Source organism: Pangasianodon hypophthalmus, chromosome 20 (assembly GCF_027358585.1).
Source record: "Pangasianodon hypophthalmus isolate fPanHyp1 chromosome 20, fPanHyp1.pri, whole genome shotgun sequence".
In the NCBI taxonomy this organism is placed as follows: Eukaryota; Metazoa; Chordata; class Actinopteri; order Siluriformes; family Pangasiidae; genus Pangasianodon; species Pangasianodon hypophthalmus.
In genome coordinates this window covers 14,398,515-14,415,999 of record NC_069729.1, presented here as the reverse complement: position 1 = coordinate 14,415,999, position 17,485 = coordinate 14,398,515, and the positions used below count along the sequence as shown (strand labels likewise).

General features: G+C 39.5%; 1 protein-coding gene and 1 long non-coding RNA gene across 5 annotated transcripts in view; one reads left to right on the top strand and one right to left on the bottom strand.

Moving 5' to 3' along the window:
- asic1b (acid-sensing (proton-gated) ion channel 1b) overlaps positions 1-17,485 on the bottom strand; it is a 302,609-nt gene that overhangs the window by 43,133 nt on the left and 241,991 nt on the right. For all 4 annotated transcript variants that reach the window (XR_004580240.2, XM_026932690.3, XM_026932688.3 and 1 more), the window contains one exon: positions 6,558-6,708. Coding sequence is in view for 3 of the 4 variants with exons in the window: in XM_026932690.3 (XP_026788491.1) it covers positions 6,558-6,708 (151 nt within the window). In the remaining variant the exon portion in view is untranslated. The remainder of the gene's footprint in view (positions 1-6,557; positions 6,709-17,485) is intronic.
- The window catches only part of LOC128317110 (uncharacterized), a 40,500-nt gene that overhangs the window by 10,363 nt on the left and 12,652 nt on the right, over positions 1-17,485 (top strand). The gene's annotated exons all lie outside the window — the stretch shown is intronic.

Genomic DNA, 17,485 nt, shown 5'->3' with positions numbered 1-17,485 from the left:
ACAGTGTTAGTACCTAGTCTGGTTAAACTGTGAGATGAGATAAATTCTGGATATATGGCTTTGAAGCATTTTGGCAAAGGTCATCAGGAGAGTGGTGATAAAATGCTCTATTGAACATTAGTTCTACACTGTCCTTGATTAAATCATATGTATCATATTGCTTTGCTGAAAGGCTGCCAAGCTCTTAGCTTGTCTTATAGCCTGCTGTATATTTACCCGAGGAGCAGAGCAGAGAGTCACAGCTTACAGCGTGAACTGAAATACACGGTCTTAACTGCGAGTCTGTTTTGCTGTGATCCCTAAACGTGGATGCAATGCCACCTCAATAATGAATAAGTGAATAAAAAAACACTGAAGATTATAGAGAAATCAATATTAGCTGGCAGTGTACAGTAAGCTCAGTTGTATTCTTCATTTATGGATTTTACATTAACTAGGGGGATGGCGCCATACTCGGGCTACACACGCAACGTGATGGATCGAACTGATCGTTTAAGCAGTACGTCTTTCATTTTGACAGGTAATTATAATAATAATAAAAAAGTCCAGTGGTTAACACACACATCTAAGTGAGGCTTCATCAGTCTTGAACAACTGAACAATGAAATCTGGCTTTCAAAATGTTCCAAAAGGAAATGTCAGAAACACACATGCAGCTTAGAGAACAACGTTAAATCCTTCAGCTTCTATAGACAGCACAGAGATATTGTTATAGACAACCATAAAGTGTAAGAAGAAGGATGCAGGTATATTTTAGCATATATTTTAATAGTGTAATTGCTCAAGTTACCATTAGCTTTGCTAAGCTTCAACCCTTTCATATATCATTTTAGACAGTTTCATTACTCAAAAAATGGCATTCAGATTCAAATAAATATAGACTTAAAAAAAATCACGTATGTTAAAAAGTAACTGGAATTAGCAGCCACCAAGTAAAAGTAAAATGGAAAAATATTGGAATGATGGAAAAATACTTGCAAAGTGTAAATTCATTCACTAATCTTTTAGTTATTTACATATATTATATTTATATATTGTAACAAAAAGTAATTATGCAGTTTAGCTAAGATAATCTTATTAATTTTTATATTTGACTACACCTTTACATGTGGAAACTTTCTGTCACTGTTAGCCATGTTGGATTAGGAGTGTGGGGATAGAGTAATAAAAGCATGATAAAGCTCTATATAGTTGAGCTTGTACAGAGATTATTTATATTACTTATATATACTATATGGCCAAAAGTCTGTGGACACCTGACCATCACACCCATATGTTGACCCTCTCCAAACCATTGTCACAAAGTTGGAAGCACACAATTATATAGAATGTCTTTGTATGCTGTAGCATTACAATTTCCCATCACTGGAACTAAGAGGCCCAAACCAGTTCCAGCATAATAAAGCTCCTGTGTACAAAGCAAGCTCCATAAAGACATAGTTTGCCAAGGACGGTATAGAAGAACTTTAATGGTCTGCACAGAGCCCTGACCTCAACCCCACTGGACACCTTTGGGATGAACTGGAACACCGACTGCACCCCAGGCCTCCTCGCCCAACATCAGTGCCAGACATCACTAATGCTCTTGTATCTGAATGAGCAGATTCCCACAGCCATGGTCCAAAATTGGGTGAAAAGCCTTCCCAGAAGAGTGGAGCTTATTATAACAGCAAGTGGGGAATAAAACTGGAATGGGATGTTCAAAAAGCACATATAAGTGTGATGGTCAGGGTCAGGTGTCTACAAAAATTTGGCCATATAGTGTACTTCTAAAAACAGCCTTAAATTCTTGGTTTAAGTATGGACACCATATATAAAAGGGTTAAAAAATAAATAACGCATTTAATTTGTTTATCGCAGTCAAGTCTTATCATGTCAATTTACCCTTGATACTCTGTGTACCATCTGTCTCATTATCCCCTACACTTTCCTTTTATGGTCAGTGCTTCCTATTCTTACTACCCTGTTGCTACGGTAGTTAATTAGTTCCACCTGTTTCCCATCACCCCTCATTAATCTGCGTATTTATACCCCTCTGGTTTACTCTGTGTGGGGGTAAAGTACTGCATGTGTGAGATCGCAGGCAGATGTTATCTTGTCTCTATCCTTGTTCCTAGGCTTTAGTTTCCTGTGGATTTATTCCTGTCTATCTTTTCTTTTAATAATGTGGTATTCACTCAGTTTTAGCATTCCTGGGTCCCGACTCCTGCCTGGTGTACTGACATTTAATCAGTCTACAGTTGGTGGAAACGCACTTACAGTGGATATAAGAAGTCTACACAACCCTGTTAAATGGCAGGTTTTTGTGATGAAAAATCATGTCAGAACTTTTTCCAGCCTCAAATTACAGTGAAATACAGTGAAATTACAATGTATTAAAAATAAGTGAAAAACAACCAGAAACATTTTAGGGAAAAATAGGAAGAATAAAAAACTTACAATAACCCGGCTGTGTAAGTGTGCACACCCCTAAACTAATACTTTGTTGAAGCACCTTTTGATTATATTACACCACTCAGTCTTTTTGGCTAAGAGTCTATCAGCATAGCACATCTTGACTGGCAATATTTTCCCACTCTTTCTTGCAATAACATTCTAGATTCATCAAAATGTGAGGGCATCTCCTGTGCGCTTCAGGTCACCCCACAGATTTTTATTTTCAGGTCTGGGCTCTGGCTAGGTCATTCAAAAACACTGATCTTTTGGTTAAGCCATTCCTTTGCTGATTTGAATGTATGCTTTGGGTCATCGTCATGCTAAAAGGGGAAGTTCATCTTCAGCTTACTAGCAGACACCTGAAGGTTTTGCACTAAAATTGGTTTTTGTAGTATTCATGATTCCCTCCACCTTGATAAATGTCACAGTTCTGGCTGAAGAAAAGCAGCCCTAAAGCATGATGCTGCCACCACCATGCTTCACTGTGGGTGTGGTGTTCTTTTGGTGATGTACTTTTTTTTTGCACCAAACATACCTTTTGGAATTATGATTTAGGTGATTTGGGTGTGCTTAAATTTTTTTTTTTTGTGTGTGTGTGTGTGTGTGTGAAAAAGGGCTTCCGTCTAGCCACCCTACCCCATAGCCCAGACATATGAAGAATATGAGAGATTGTTGTCACATGCAGAGAGTAATCAGTACTTGTCAGATATTCCTGCAGCTCTTTTAATGCTGCTGTAGGTCTCTTGGTAGCCTCCTTGTTTGTTTTTGTCTTGTTCTTTTATAAATTTTGGAAGGATGTCCTGTTCTTGGTGATGTCGTTGTGGTGCTCCATTTTCTCCACTTGTTGATGAGGGCCTTCACAGTGTTCCACGGTACATCTAATGTTTTGAAATTTTTTGTACCTCTCTCCTGATCGATACCTTTTGACAGTGGGACCCTGTACAGGCTTTGTAAGCTTTTTGCAGACCATGCCTTCAGAAGTCAGATGAATCCAAGAAGATGTGAAGAAAATCCTACAGAAACAGCTGGTCTTTATTTGGGGTTAATCAGAATAATTTCATTGATGATACCTGTATGATAATTACTTTTGTACATGAGATTGAATGTGATTGGTTCATTCTGAACACAGCTACAACCCCAATTATGAAAGGGTGTGCACATTTATGCAACCAAGGTGTCATATGCTTTTTATTTTTCCTATTTTTCTCTAAAATGTTTCTGATTGTTTTTCACTTAATTTTTATACGCTGTAATTTCACATTGAAGGTGGAAAAAGTTTTGACATGATTTATCTTGGTTTCATTTTTTACATCACAGAAATCTGCCATTTTAACAGGGGTGTGTAAACTTTTTATATCCACTTTGAAGTGCCGGTGTGGGGAGTTTCTGTATTCAGGGTTATGGACAGTGCACTACTGAAAAACGCTGGAAGCTAGGAGTGACCCAAATACACATCATGTAATCTTGGTGATTCATTGCAGGAGCGGCCAGATTGTGCTTCATTTTTATTAACAAAATTAACGCCCAAATGCAGAACCGTGTAAATGAAACATTAGAGATGTTAAAAAAAAGAGGCATAAAATATGGGTCAGTGAACAAATAGCCTATTCATCTTTTCCCTGGTTATCCATTAGTATCACTACCATACAGTCAAGTTTCTAATGAGTTTAAGCTTCTCTTACATGCATGAATGAAAAAAAGATGAAGCTGAAAACAAGGGCAGAACAAAAATGCTTCTGGTGTAAACTGGCCTTGACTATGCATTCACACTCACAAGTCAGAGATGTCACTCTCAGTTTGTCTCTTGTGGGAGTGATGTGACTGCAAATGATATCGATTGTAGGTGTCTGGTTTAATATCTGATAATAAACAATAGCAGGCAAAAATGTACACAAGCTACTGTATACATTATACAGGACACTGTATTACTTTTGCTTAAAATACAGTTTCATATCATAATTAAACCCAGCAAAAGAAAGGTTTTCCTTTGAATTTGTCACTCCCACCGAAGAAGGTGTGGCCTCTGGGGCTCACACAGAGTGAAAGAGGCGTGAGTTCTGTGTGTGTCAGTTCCATTGAAAGAGGCGTGGCTTCTGTGTCTCAGCTTTAGTGATGGAGGGGTGGCCTATTTGCCTGTCAGTTCGAGTGATGGAGGCCTCTATACCTGTCAGTCATAGTGAAGGAGGCATGGCCTATGTCCCTCAGTCCAGCGAACGAGGAGTGGCCTCTGTGTCTGTCAGTCTCAGTGAAGGAGGCATGGCCTCTGTGTCTGTCAGTCTCAGTGAAGGAGACGTGGCCTCTGTGTCTGCCAGTCTCAGTGAAGGAGGCATGGCCTCTGTGCCTGTCAGTCTCAGTGAAGGAGGCGTGGCCTCTGTGTCTGTCAGTCTCAGTGAAGGAGGCATGGCCTCTGTGTCTGCCAGTCTCAGTGAAGGAGACGTGGCCTCTGTGTCTGCCAGTCTCAGTGAAGGAGGTGTGGCCTCTGTGTCTGCCAGTCTCAGTGAAGGAGGTGTGGCCTCTGTGTCTGTCAGTCTCAGTGAAGGAGGCATGGCCTTTGTGTCTGCCAGTCTTCGTGAAAGAGGCATAGCCTTTACCTGTTATTACCAGCGAAGGAGGCGTGGCCTCAATGCCTGTCAGGCTTGGTGAAGGAGGTGTGGTCTCTGTGCCTGTCAGACATAGTGAAGGACCTCTGTTCCTGTCATTACCATTGAAGGGGCGTGGTCACTCTGTCAGTCAGTCGCAGTGAAGCAGTTGTGGCCTTTGTACCTGTCAGTCTTAGTGAATGAGGTGTGGTTTCTGTGCCTGTCAGTTTCTGGGAAGGAGGCATGACCCCTGCTCCTGTCAGTCGCAGTGAAGCAACTGCGGTCTCTGTACCTGTCAGTCTTAGTTAAGGGGTGTGGTCTCTGTGCCTCAGTGCGAATGAAGAAGGCGTGGACTTCCACTACTTAAAGCACTTTTGTTGAACAATATTTAATTAAATTGTATTACATCATACACGTCATATTAAAACATCTCTCAATCATATCATATTAATCACTGGCTGCTTTGAATGCATCTTTTTTAAACTGTACCACGGACCATGTATATCTACGCATCATATTATCTCAGAAGGAAAGACACACAGTGCTACACACAGCCCTGCAAAATCAGCATCCTGGAAATGCAGGTCAGACAGACAGGCACTTCTCTGGTTGCCTATTTAAACTGTCACTCTGTTCCTCCCATATCCGTCTCTGTGCTTTCTTTTCAATTACAACAATGGAAGCTCAAGTTTAGCTACACTAAGCTATTGAGTGGAAAGCAAAAGACAGACTTGAACGCTCCCCACGTCCAGATGTCATCTGGTGTGTAATTAACTTGTCTTGCTGTCTGTGTGGGTCTGTATGTGACTCTAAGTGTGTATGTGCCTTGCTTGCACAACTCTGCATGTGCATGTCTGCATGTGAGGAAAGCTCGTCTTCTCCAGTGGAGACAGAGTTGCAAAGTTGGACTCAAAAGTGCAATGACATCACTGTGTGACTTCCTGTCAGTCTGACTTTACCACCATGACACAGAGCTGGGGATTGAAGGCAGCATTGAGATTCCTGCTCATACTCATATTGTACTCATTAATGTGGTCTACCAAGGAGAAAACGGAAGGATGAAATGCATGTCTGGCAAGAAAGCATGGACAAAGCTGTTATCTTTACAGAATTTTATATTAGCTCTGGGCAAAATGCATTTGCATTCAAATTTGTTTAGAACCTATCTAAGTAAGAGAACAGAAAAAAGTATATTCATTGTACTGGAGTTAAAACTTAACTTTGATATTTCATTTTATTATAATTTTATGACTAATGGCAAAACAGGAAAACATCATTTGGAAATGATTTTCTGTAACCTCATTTATTTCAAGTGGTAACATATTGTTTGACAGCCCCTTGTCTTGATTTGATCTGGTTATATATGAAAGCACACACAGCTTATTTTGTGTGCATCCTTAAATTGTTTATTGAGATATTATTTATTTACACACAATTCCTCTCCCCTGCTAGTATTTTAATGTGCTAGTGGCATTTGTTGCACAGCAGTGAGCTAATCAGAGTCAGTGAGTGTGTAAAATTGTGTGTGAGAGTGGGTTTTACCTGTCTCTCCCCACACTGGCAGGTACTCGTCCTGCTGAATGTCTAGCATTAGTTCCAGGCCGTTGCCCATACCCCCTTTCGTGGTGATACGGAGTGGCTGTCCATCCTGGCCAGAGTTGAATGTGTAGCATTTGCCATATCGAGTGAAGATCTGCAGACAAACAAAATGAGAACAGAGCATCAGCAAATAACATCTGGCACAACCAAAGGCTCTTACCATTGCAGCAAAAGACGTGCAAGTTTTTATATATAAATGCTTATAGACATATAGGCTTTATATACAGTTGATGTTTGTGAGGTCATGCTGTTGGCCTTTAAGCAGCCTTCAACTACCAAAATTAATCTTTTTCTTTAAAAAAACAAATCAGCTTTTTGGACTGCACCGCATTTGTCTCATGAAACTGTTTAAAATATGCAGAATAAATATGCATACAGTTGTGTGAAAAAATTAAGCCACCCCATGAAAGCCTGTGTTTTTTTTTAACATAGTTAAATATATGAATATTTGATCTTCATTTTAACAATATTGGGAGATTCAAGTAATATAACTAAACAAATAAAACCAAAGAAAAGTGTTTTAAAAATGATCTGTAAAATGTAATTTAAAAAAAAAATCCAATTTCTTGTGAGGAAAAAGTAAGGACACCCCCACATTTATTTGTACTTAAAATGGCTAAAATTACCTACAGGTGTATCACATCAGGTGCAAATTATTAGGACACTGTTACACAGAATTTTGAAGGAGGATTGCCTTATTTAAACCTCAGACATTTAATTTGGTTTGCTCTTAATTGTTGAAGTGAGAGGTATCACCATGGTGAGATCCAAAGGCCTTCAGAAAGAAGATTGTTGATGCTTATGAGTCTGGTAAGGGATATAAAAAGGTCTCAAAAGAATTTGTAATCAGCCATTCCACTGTCCAGAAAATCATTTACAAGTGGAGAAAACAACTGCCAACATGGCCAGGTCAGGCCGTCCAAGCAAATTCACCCCAAGAGCAGACCGCAAGATGCTTAAAGAAGTCTTCAAAAACCCTAAAATATCATCACGGGACCTACAGCAAGCTCTAGCTACAGTTGATGTCAAAGTGCATGAATCTACAATCAGAAAGAGACTGCACAACTTTAATTATCATGGGAGATGTGCAAGGAGGAAACCTTTGCTGTCTAAGAAAAACATGAGGGCAAGACTGAAGTTTGCCAAAGAACACACAGACAAAGGCCAAGGCTTCTGGAATAATGTGCCTTGGACAGATGAGTCTAAAATTTAATTATTTGGACACCATAACAGAGGGCATGTTTGGCGTAAACCAAATACAGCATTTCAGCAAAATAACCTCATACCAACTGTGAAACATGGAGGTGGAAGTGTTATGGTTTGGGGATGCTTTGCTGCAGCAGGACCTGGCCAGCTCACCATCATAGAATCCACTATGAATTCTACATTGTATCAGAAGGTGCTTGAGGAACATGTGAGACCATCTGTCAGTAAATTGAAGCTGAAGCGCAACTGGACCTTGCAACATGACAATGACCCAAAACATACCAGTAAATCCACCAAGGACTGGCTGAAAAGTAAAAAATGGAGAGTTCTGGAATGGCCAAGTCAAAGCCCAGATCTAAATCCTATTGAGATCCTGTGGGGTGATTTGAAACGGACTGTGCATGCAAGAAACCCCTCAAACATCACACAGCTGAAAGAATTCTGCATTGAGGAGTGGGGGAAACTTTCTTCCAGTCGATATCAGAAACTGGTAGATGGCTACAAGAAACGTCTCACTGAGGTTATTTCAGCCAACTGGGGAAACACTAGCTATTAGGGCATATGGTGTCCTAACTTTTTCCTCAGTTGAAATTCTCATTTTTGTTGATTTCTTTTGTTTAATAGGTGAAAACAAAGTGATTTTTTGTTGTTTACATGCAATTACATCACTTTCATCTACAGGTACAAATTAAAACAAGATCAGAAATTGACATGTTGACATTTCTTAATAAAGAACTGAATATTTAATGGGGTGTCCTAATTTTTTCACATGACTGTATGTATGATACTGTTTTAGCCATGTGTAAAAACAGCCTATTAATTCCAATATTTGCTGACAATTGCAATAGTTTATTTATTAAAGAATGACATGTCATAATTTTATCCATTTATAATTGCATCTAATGTTGTGGAACATCTGTGAAACAAGTTCCTATTATCACTTACACTATATTACCAAAAGTATTCGGTCACCTGCCTTGACTCACATATGAACTTAAGTGCCATCCCATTCCTAACCCATAGGGTTCAATATGATGTCAGTCCACCTTTTGCAGCTATTACAGCTTCAACTCTTCTGGGAAGGCTGTCCACAAGGTTGAGGAGTGTGTTTATAGGAATTTTTGACCATTCTTCCAAAAGCGCATTGGTGAGGTCACACACTGATGTTGGTCGAGAAGGCCTGGCTGTCAGTCTCCGCTCTAATTCATCCCAAAGGTGTTCTATCGGGTTCAGGTCAGGACTCTGTGCAGGCCAGTCAAGTTCATCCACACCAGACTCTGTCATCCATGTCTTTATGGACCTTGCTTTGTGCTCTGGTGCACAGTCATGTTGGAAGAGGAAGGGGCCCGCTCCAAACTGTTCCCACAAGGTTGGGAGCATGGAATTGTCCAAAATGTTTTGGTATCCTGAAGCATTCAAAGTTCCTTTCACTGGAACTAAGGGGCTAAGCCCAACTCCTGAAAAACAACCCCACACCATAATTCCTCCTCCACCAAATTTCACACTCGGCACAATGCAGTCCGAAATGTACCGTTCTCCTGGCAACCTCCAAACCCAGATTCGTCCATCAGATTGCCAGATGGAAAAGCGTGATTCATCACTCCAGAGAACGCGTCTCCACTGCTCTAAAGTCCAGTGGCGGCGTGCTTTACACCACTGCATCCGACGCTTTGCATTGCACTTGGTGATGTGTGGCTTGGATGCAGCTGCTCCGCCATGGAAACCCATTCCATGAAGCTCTCTGCGTACTGTACTTGGGCTAATCTGAAGGTCACATGAAGTTTGGAGCTCTGTAGCAATTGACTGTGAAGAAAGTCGACGACCTCTTTGCACTATGCGCTTCAGCATCCGCTGACCCCTCTCCGTCAGTTTACGTGGCCTACCACTTCATGGCTGAGTTGCTGTTGTTCCCAAACTCTTCCATTTTGTTATGATAAAGCTGACAGTTGACTGTGGAATATTTAGGAGCGAGGAAATTTCACGACTGGATTTGTTGCACAGGTGGCATCCTATGACAGTTCCACGCCGGAATTCACTGAGCTCCTGAGAGCGGCCCATTCTTTCACAAATGTTTGTAAAAACAGTCTGCTTGATTTTATACACCTGTGGCCAGGCCAAGTGATTAGGACACCTGATTCTGATCATTTGGATGGGTGACAGAATACTTTTGGTAATATAGTGTATATTATAGCAGCTAGAAACAGACATTCCTTCACCAGTCTCTTTGTTCTCTCTCTTGAAATTAATAAGACAACAATGCAGCTGTTCATGTTTTACCCAAGAAATACCTCCTCTGAAAGTCCTCTGTCCTGATAACATTCCCATGTCAGAAAACTTAAATTAACAGCTGAAACTATGACTGTTACAAAGCGCTGACACTGGAGACTCCAAAAATGCAAATTAAAAATCTCCTCACTGAAAAACTTCACCAAGCCAACATTTACACACTTTTTCTAATCAGTTTGTGTGGGGCACCCGCCATACAAGTCCATCTGTAAGTTGATAATATAGAAACAACAGCATATTACAACGAGCATGTTATTATAACCCTTGCAGTCAGAACTATTGTCAGAGCTTTTGTAGAAAATTAATCAGCATCTGATCAAGAATTCAGCAGCACTGTAGTATAAGTAAGAAATAATTCTTAATCATGAAAAGAAGAAACTGGGAGGAAGGAAAAGAAATTACCCTCAAACAGAGCTCGAAGTATGTCGCTTCCTGTGGGCATCATAAAGACGTTTTTACACCCTTAAATCTGCAGTAAACCAGTATAATTACAACAATAACAATTTTTAAACTGAATTACCTCCAATTACAGTGCCAGGATTCTACATTCATCATTATAATTAATAAAAATATCATGAATGACAAAGATTATAAATTAACCCTGGGGCTATTTTGGCTGTTTTTGTATGATTTTGATTTTGCCTATATATAAAACCTTTAAAAATGTTTACCATACAAGTGTATGGTATCATTGTCAAATTTAAATTACTATATCTCCATTTCTATGTGGCCTATCAACACCAAAAAACAAAACAAAACAAAAAACTCTACACTGAACTTTCGAATACAGTGGATGATACTGGAAAACACAACTCCATTCTCTCTTGAACCTGGGTTTTCTAATTAGACAGAACCAAGTTTGTGTTCTTTTTAACCCTCGAGCAAGTACTTCTTAATTGTCTGTCCCTGGGGCGACATGGAATCGTAGCTTCAACTGAAAGTGATGATTGCAGAAATAAAGAAAAAATGAGGAAACATCCCAGGAGAGAATGAGACATTATGTTGCTTAGAAATAAAAAAAAATATGAGATTACTCAAGACACAGAACCAAAATAGACTTTTAAATGAAAATCCTTTTCATCCACCCCATGAGATTGCCTTTGATTACAGGAAACCAAAAGAAAAACGTAGTCTCTTGTAATTGGAAAAGCCTTTCTGAAGTAATGATTAAGTTCACACCAGTATCGAGAATGTTATTTATTTCCCTTGGATATCAGCTTGCGCTTTCTTAATGCATTCAGGAAATTAGTTGCTGAACATCTCTGAAATTATTCATTTAAAAATACGAGCATAATAATGGAGTAATAGGCATTTTGGGTTTCACATGACTGGAATTAAAGTAATGCAGCACAGAGTAGTTACTGAAGATGAATGAATGAATGAAGAGCTAATCAGATAAGATACTATCGGGAATGCAGTTCCATTCAGAAATGTTTTATCGTAGAAACGTTGTATGATGTGATGTGAGGAAATGCAAGGTTTTCTGTGTTTAAAGAGACGCCTGACTTCATGAACTGAATCCATGTGGTGTAAACAAGAACAGAATTTGTAATGTAATGCAGGAAAGCCAGGAGTGAGAGGAGACAAAGCTACGGTCTATTGACTTGGGGTCAAGGCAGAGGCTATCGCAGAGGTCCAGGCAGAGTACAGGTAGCAGGAAAATCAGTAATTAAATGGCAAACAGACAGACACGGGTCAAAGTAGTATGAGTCAGAAAATAATGGTGGTAGAAATAGTCTCAACCATTTTAAGTCTCTTTGAACCACTGTACTGAAACCTGAAATGTGAAACAATTCAAAACATTTCCTAACATCAAATATTAAATTCAGCTTGCAGTGATTACACAAATAATAATGATGTGCTCTTCTGCTGTTTTCGATACAATCATGTACAGAAATTTGTGTTTAATAAAGATGAGTGGCAGCAGGGGTAGGGTAGGGTGGGGTGGTGTGGGGTGGTGTGGGGGCTGGTCGAGCTTCAGCTGCAGACGGAGAGGAAGTGGGTTTAACCCGGCAGGTAACACATGATGATTCTCACCTTCGTCTTATTACCACCAGCCTACTTATGTGTGTTTCTCTGTGCTTTCAGTGATGGCCATGAGCCAGCCAGACAGACAGACAGAGCTGATGGATCTTGCAACACACATACACACACTCACACCCACTCACGGCATGTGTGCTCAACTTGGAATGAGGCAAAAGCTGCGAGCTAGTGACTGCCCCTTTTGGGTTGCATTTCCGTTGGTTTGTTTTCTTTTGTGTTGAGTTTTCGAAACTATGCTGATAAGTGAGCACGGGGCGCTGCTGAAATTCCACCTGCCTCCCAAGTCTTCTTCCGAACACATACACACCAGGTTTTATCTGTATCTGCATGTGTTTAGTGCTCCAAAAATCCATTTTTGCACTTGTATCTGGATTTAAATGCAAGGTGGGTAAAGCCTGAACTGAAAGGGTTTCATTTATTTAATATTTCTTATTTCATATTTAGTAGTAATTAAATATGAATCCTACCACTTTGCCCCCCACAGAAACACTGGAAAAAAAAGGTAGAAATGTCTGCACTGACACCATGGTCTCTGCGAATGATGGCTGTGACAGTTCCTCAACCTCAGCTACAGCAGTCTTGTGCAGGACTGTTTTTTTAAACCTGCTTCCAAAGTTCTTATTATTTGTTCCTACCTAACTGCAATATTCTCTAACAAATGTAGTTGGGTCTATACCCCAAAATATAGTAAACAAACTACTAGCCTAATTTAAACCACCACGACCCTGACCAGGCATTTACTAAGAATTCTGTAAATGCATCGCACAGTGCCCGCATATTCATGTTAATGAACATGGTCTTTCTTCATCCTGCGAGCTTCATATCCAACCACTCAGACACTTCCATATGAAAGTAAAAACCTCCCGCACACACGACAGCTTTGTTGCAGGGTCCCAGTCTCAATACGCACCTTTAATCTGAACCAGGTGTTTTGTGAAACCAGATACTTTCTGGAATGCTTTCTAAAAAAAAATAATAAAAAATAAATAAATTAAAAAACCACACTATAAATAAAAAATAAAATAAAAGTAATAGTTCACCTCCTATTCATATCTGTAGCTGTATCCTTTTAGAACACATTATCTGTTCACAGGCAAGTAATGTGTTCATATTCGGTTACATGATTAGATTTTAAGTATTTAGCATTGCTGTTAGAAATCTATTTTGAATTTTGATGAATTTTAAAAGATAACTCTCACTCATTCACTTTCAGTAATTATACTGGTCAGGGATGCGGTGGATCCGGAGCCTATCCCGGGAACACTGGGTGTGAGGCAGGGATACATCCTGAATGAGACTCATACACCTTGACCAAAAAGAGGCAGAGAATATGTTAATGTCTGAATGAATGAAATGTATTGCACTGAGTGGTCAGTTTGCTAAGCATATATGACTCTTCCTGATACCACTAGCCAACAAGATATCATGTCAATTATGAAGTTTCAAAATTTAAAATAAGTTTGGATTGTTTTAATTTGTTCTTACTTTCCAAATGATTTTGTGCTACTAATGGAAAATTAAACCTGCAGTTAAAAACATGCAGGCTTTCCCAAAAGATAGATATAGAGGCGAATGAGTCCTAACAAGACAAATCATGAGCAACAGTTATAAATACTGATGAAGAGGCATGGACAAGTCTAAGCATGAGCAAGGAAGAAACAAAAAGAAAGAATTAATACCCGCAAACAACAATGTAGATGCTCCTATTGACTTACATTGAAATTCAAATGTCTTTAATCTTTTTTTGAGAAAAATCATATTTTTATAGCTATGCCAGGCTAATGTGACCTCCTTTTTCGGTTATGCTAATGCTAATTCACACTCCATGGACTTATGAATAAGCATAAAGGTTCCTAGACAATTACCAAAGGGCTCAGATAAAGCTGTGTTTCATGGCACTGCCAGTCTCGGGGTTCACACTCCATCCTGCCAAGCTAAATTCACTGGCTAATTTGAAAGCTCATTCCCACCTTAATAATAAAGCAAAGTTAGGATGCTTCAAGTGAAATAATGCAAATGAAAAGTTGATGCGCACCACACCACACCACACACAATGGAACCACATCGGTTTCCACTCCCGTCAGCCAAGACCAGGAATCTAATGCTACATTTGGCACAGGCTCACCGAAAATGGACAGATGAAGATTCAACGCCTGGTCTGATGAATCTGCATTTCTGCCATGATATGCAGACAGTAGGGTCAGAATTTGATGTCAATAGCAAGAATGCATGGACCCAACCTGCCTTGTGTCAGCAGTGTCATTGGTGTGGGGAATGTTTTCTTAGCACACATTGGGTCCCTTAATACCAATTGAGCATTGTTTGAATACAACAGTCTGTCTGAATATTGTTGCTAACTACGTGCATCCTTTTATGGCCACAATAATGGCTATCTGTAGCGTTATAATGTACCATATGGCAAAGCAAAATGGTCTCAAACTGTTTCCATGAACATGACAATGAGTTTATTGCACTTCAGTGGCCTCCCCAGTTACCAGATGTGAATCGAATAGAGCACCTTTGGGATGTGGCATAACAGGAGATTGGCAGCATGAATATGCAACAGAAAAATCTGCAGCAGTTATGTAACGCAATCAAGCCAACACTGAATCTCAAAGGAATGTTTCCAACACCTTGAGGAATTCATGCCACAAAGAATTAAGGCTGTTCTGAGAGCAAAGGAAGGGCCTAATTCCGCATCTCTGTGATGCCAGTAAATATGGCATGTTTTGTATTTAACTGGTTTTGTAAGGTATTAATTAATTATATGCTGTATAAAATATGATGTGCATAATAACATGCCAACTCTGATTCACATTCAGTGGCCATAAATAGTGGACAGGAACAAAAGGGAGACAGGACGTTCTTAATACGTGTTTTTTATAAACACAAAAATTGCTGGCAAGAGTGCTTTTCATGCTATGAAATAAAGAACTTCACTCCCTGTGCATATTGGAAACATAACATTGCTCTTACCATACCTTGCTAGTGCAAGCTAACTAACTAGCTTGCTATCTAGATTAGATTCATTATTATATTGCGCTACAGTTAAACAGCAAGCTCAGTCAGTGGAACTTCAGAGGAAAACTACAGGGCCAATAAACAGCAGAGTAGTCCACTGTGTGTAATAATATGCTAATTTTCTTTCCTACTATCTTTGTTAGTTCCCTTAATTTACATTAAATAACAGGGCCATGATGAGAATTTGGCCAAAAAAGTGAATAAAAAATAAATCCAACAAGAACCCACTGAAGAGTATTGCTGGCAAAGTATGTCATAGTAGTCATGCTGCTGAGTCACATGAGCAACTTCAAGCCAAACAAAATGAGAAATAACTTGAATCCATTTGGCATAAATTTGTGTTGGGAGGCAAATCAAGAAAGCTCATGCATTCGACCTCATGCATGAAGACAACGACAGAACTAATGGATGTTTTGTATTTTAAAAATGCACTGCTGGCCACACACTCCTATTTTCCCTACAATGCATTAACTTAATGGACTCACTGGAATAGATGCCTGACCATAAAGGTTGAAAATAAGGGTGTGCATTTTGATGCCCCACTTAATATGTCAACAACACTACAATGTATGAAAGCAGTAAATGATTCAATTCAATACTGACAGTCACAAAGGCCATGCCTCTTTTACTGGGACTGACAAGCAAAGTGGCCAAGCCTTCATCAATGGGACTGACAAATTAAAGTGGCCATGTCTCCTTTACTGGGACTGATAGGTAAAGAGGTCATACATCATTTACTGGAACTGACAGGTAAAGCAGCCATACCTTCTTTACTGGGACTAACAGGCAGAGCAGTCATACTTCCTTTGCTAGGCCTGACAGGCAAAGAGGCCACTCCTGTTTTACTACAACTCGTAGGTAAAGTGGCCACGCCTCCTTTACTGGGACTAACAGGCAACACAGTCATACATCCTATACGGGAACTGACAGGCAAAGCGTTCATGCCTCTTAAAATAGGGTTAACAGGCACAGAGGCCACACCACCTTTACTGGGACTGACATGCACATCTTAAATATTGAGATCAGTACTGCAAGCTGAACTGGTCAATCTTAGCAACCATAAAAAATACATAAACAGTCCCCTCCAAAAGTACTGGAACAGCAATGGCAATTCTTTTGTTTTTGCTATACACTGAAACATTTTGGTTTAAGTTCAAAAGATGAATATGAGATGACAGATCAGAATTTCAGCTTCATTTCCTGATATGTACATCTAGATGTGTTAAACAACTTAGAATATGGCACCTTTGGTGGCAGACCACCCAATTTTAGGTGAGCAAAAGTATTGGGACAGTATTGGCCTTTCCATTACTTCGGTGACTTGCTTTTCTGCCATAGGCAGCTCTCTGGTCTTCATGTTGGTTTATCCTTTTTAACAACAAATGCAGTCTTCACAGTCGAAACCCAGGGCTCAAACCAAGAGTAGATATTCAACGCTATTAATTGTTTAAACAATCAATCTAGGACAGGACGCACATAGGCAACAAGAAACAGCTGTCAGTCACATGTTTCAATATTTTGAATCATTTGAAAAATGGGTGGGTTCAAACAAAAGGTGCCATGTTCTACGTTGTTTATCACATCTAGATGTAAATTTATTATCATATTCATCTTGTGATCTCGAACCCAAATGTCTTCATTAGATAGCAAAAACAAGTTACTGATTTGGCTACACTGACTGGGCATGAAGTCTGCATTAGTGACATGCATTTATTTTCCTTTTAGTCATATGATCCCTTTGGTCCAAATGACATTCAAAAGAGATTGTACAAAATAAGTTTGTCCAAGAGATAAAAAGCCAGTGTTTATGGCATTTCCACGCTTGCAATTTAAGATCATTGTTCCACAGATGCTATAAAAATGACTCTAATCCTTTAATGACTTGAGCATCTGAGTGGTTTAGTGTATGAGTGCCTCAGCCAGCCTTGAAGAGCCACAGTTGTCTCTGAGATACAACGAATGGACGAGGGCAAATATGATTGGGTCGAGTTGCTGTGGAAACGCGTTTATTTGAGAGAGGGAGGGCTGATGACCTTGTGATGGAGAAGACTTCATATAGAAAAATCAATTTTAGTGACACTTTTTCTTAAAAAAAAAAAAAAAAAGAACCATGAAGCAACAGTTCTGTCTGTCAGAAACAGGAACCAGAGGGAGTTAGACAGACTTGTTCTCTTCGTAATTCAAGTCACGATCCAAATTTGAATATTCTCCAAATGATAATCCAAATTCTGGTCAAAACAGTGGGGAAGATAAATTCATGTCATCCATTGATAATCGATAAGTGAATGTTATTTCCTTAAAGCTTCAAGATGTAC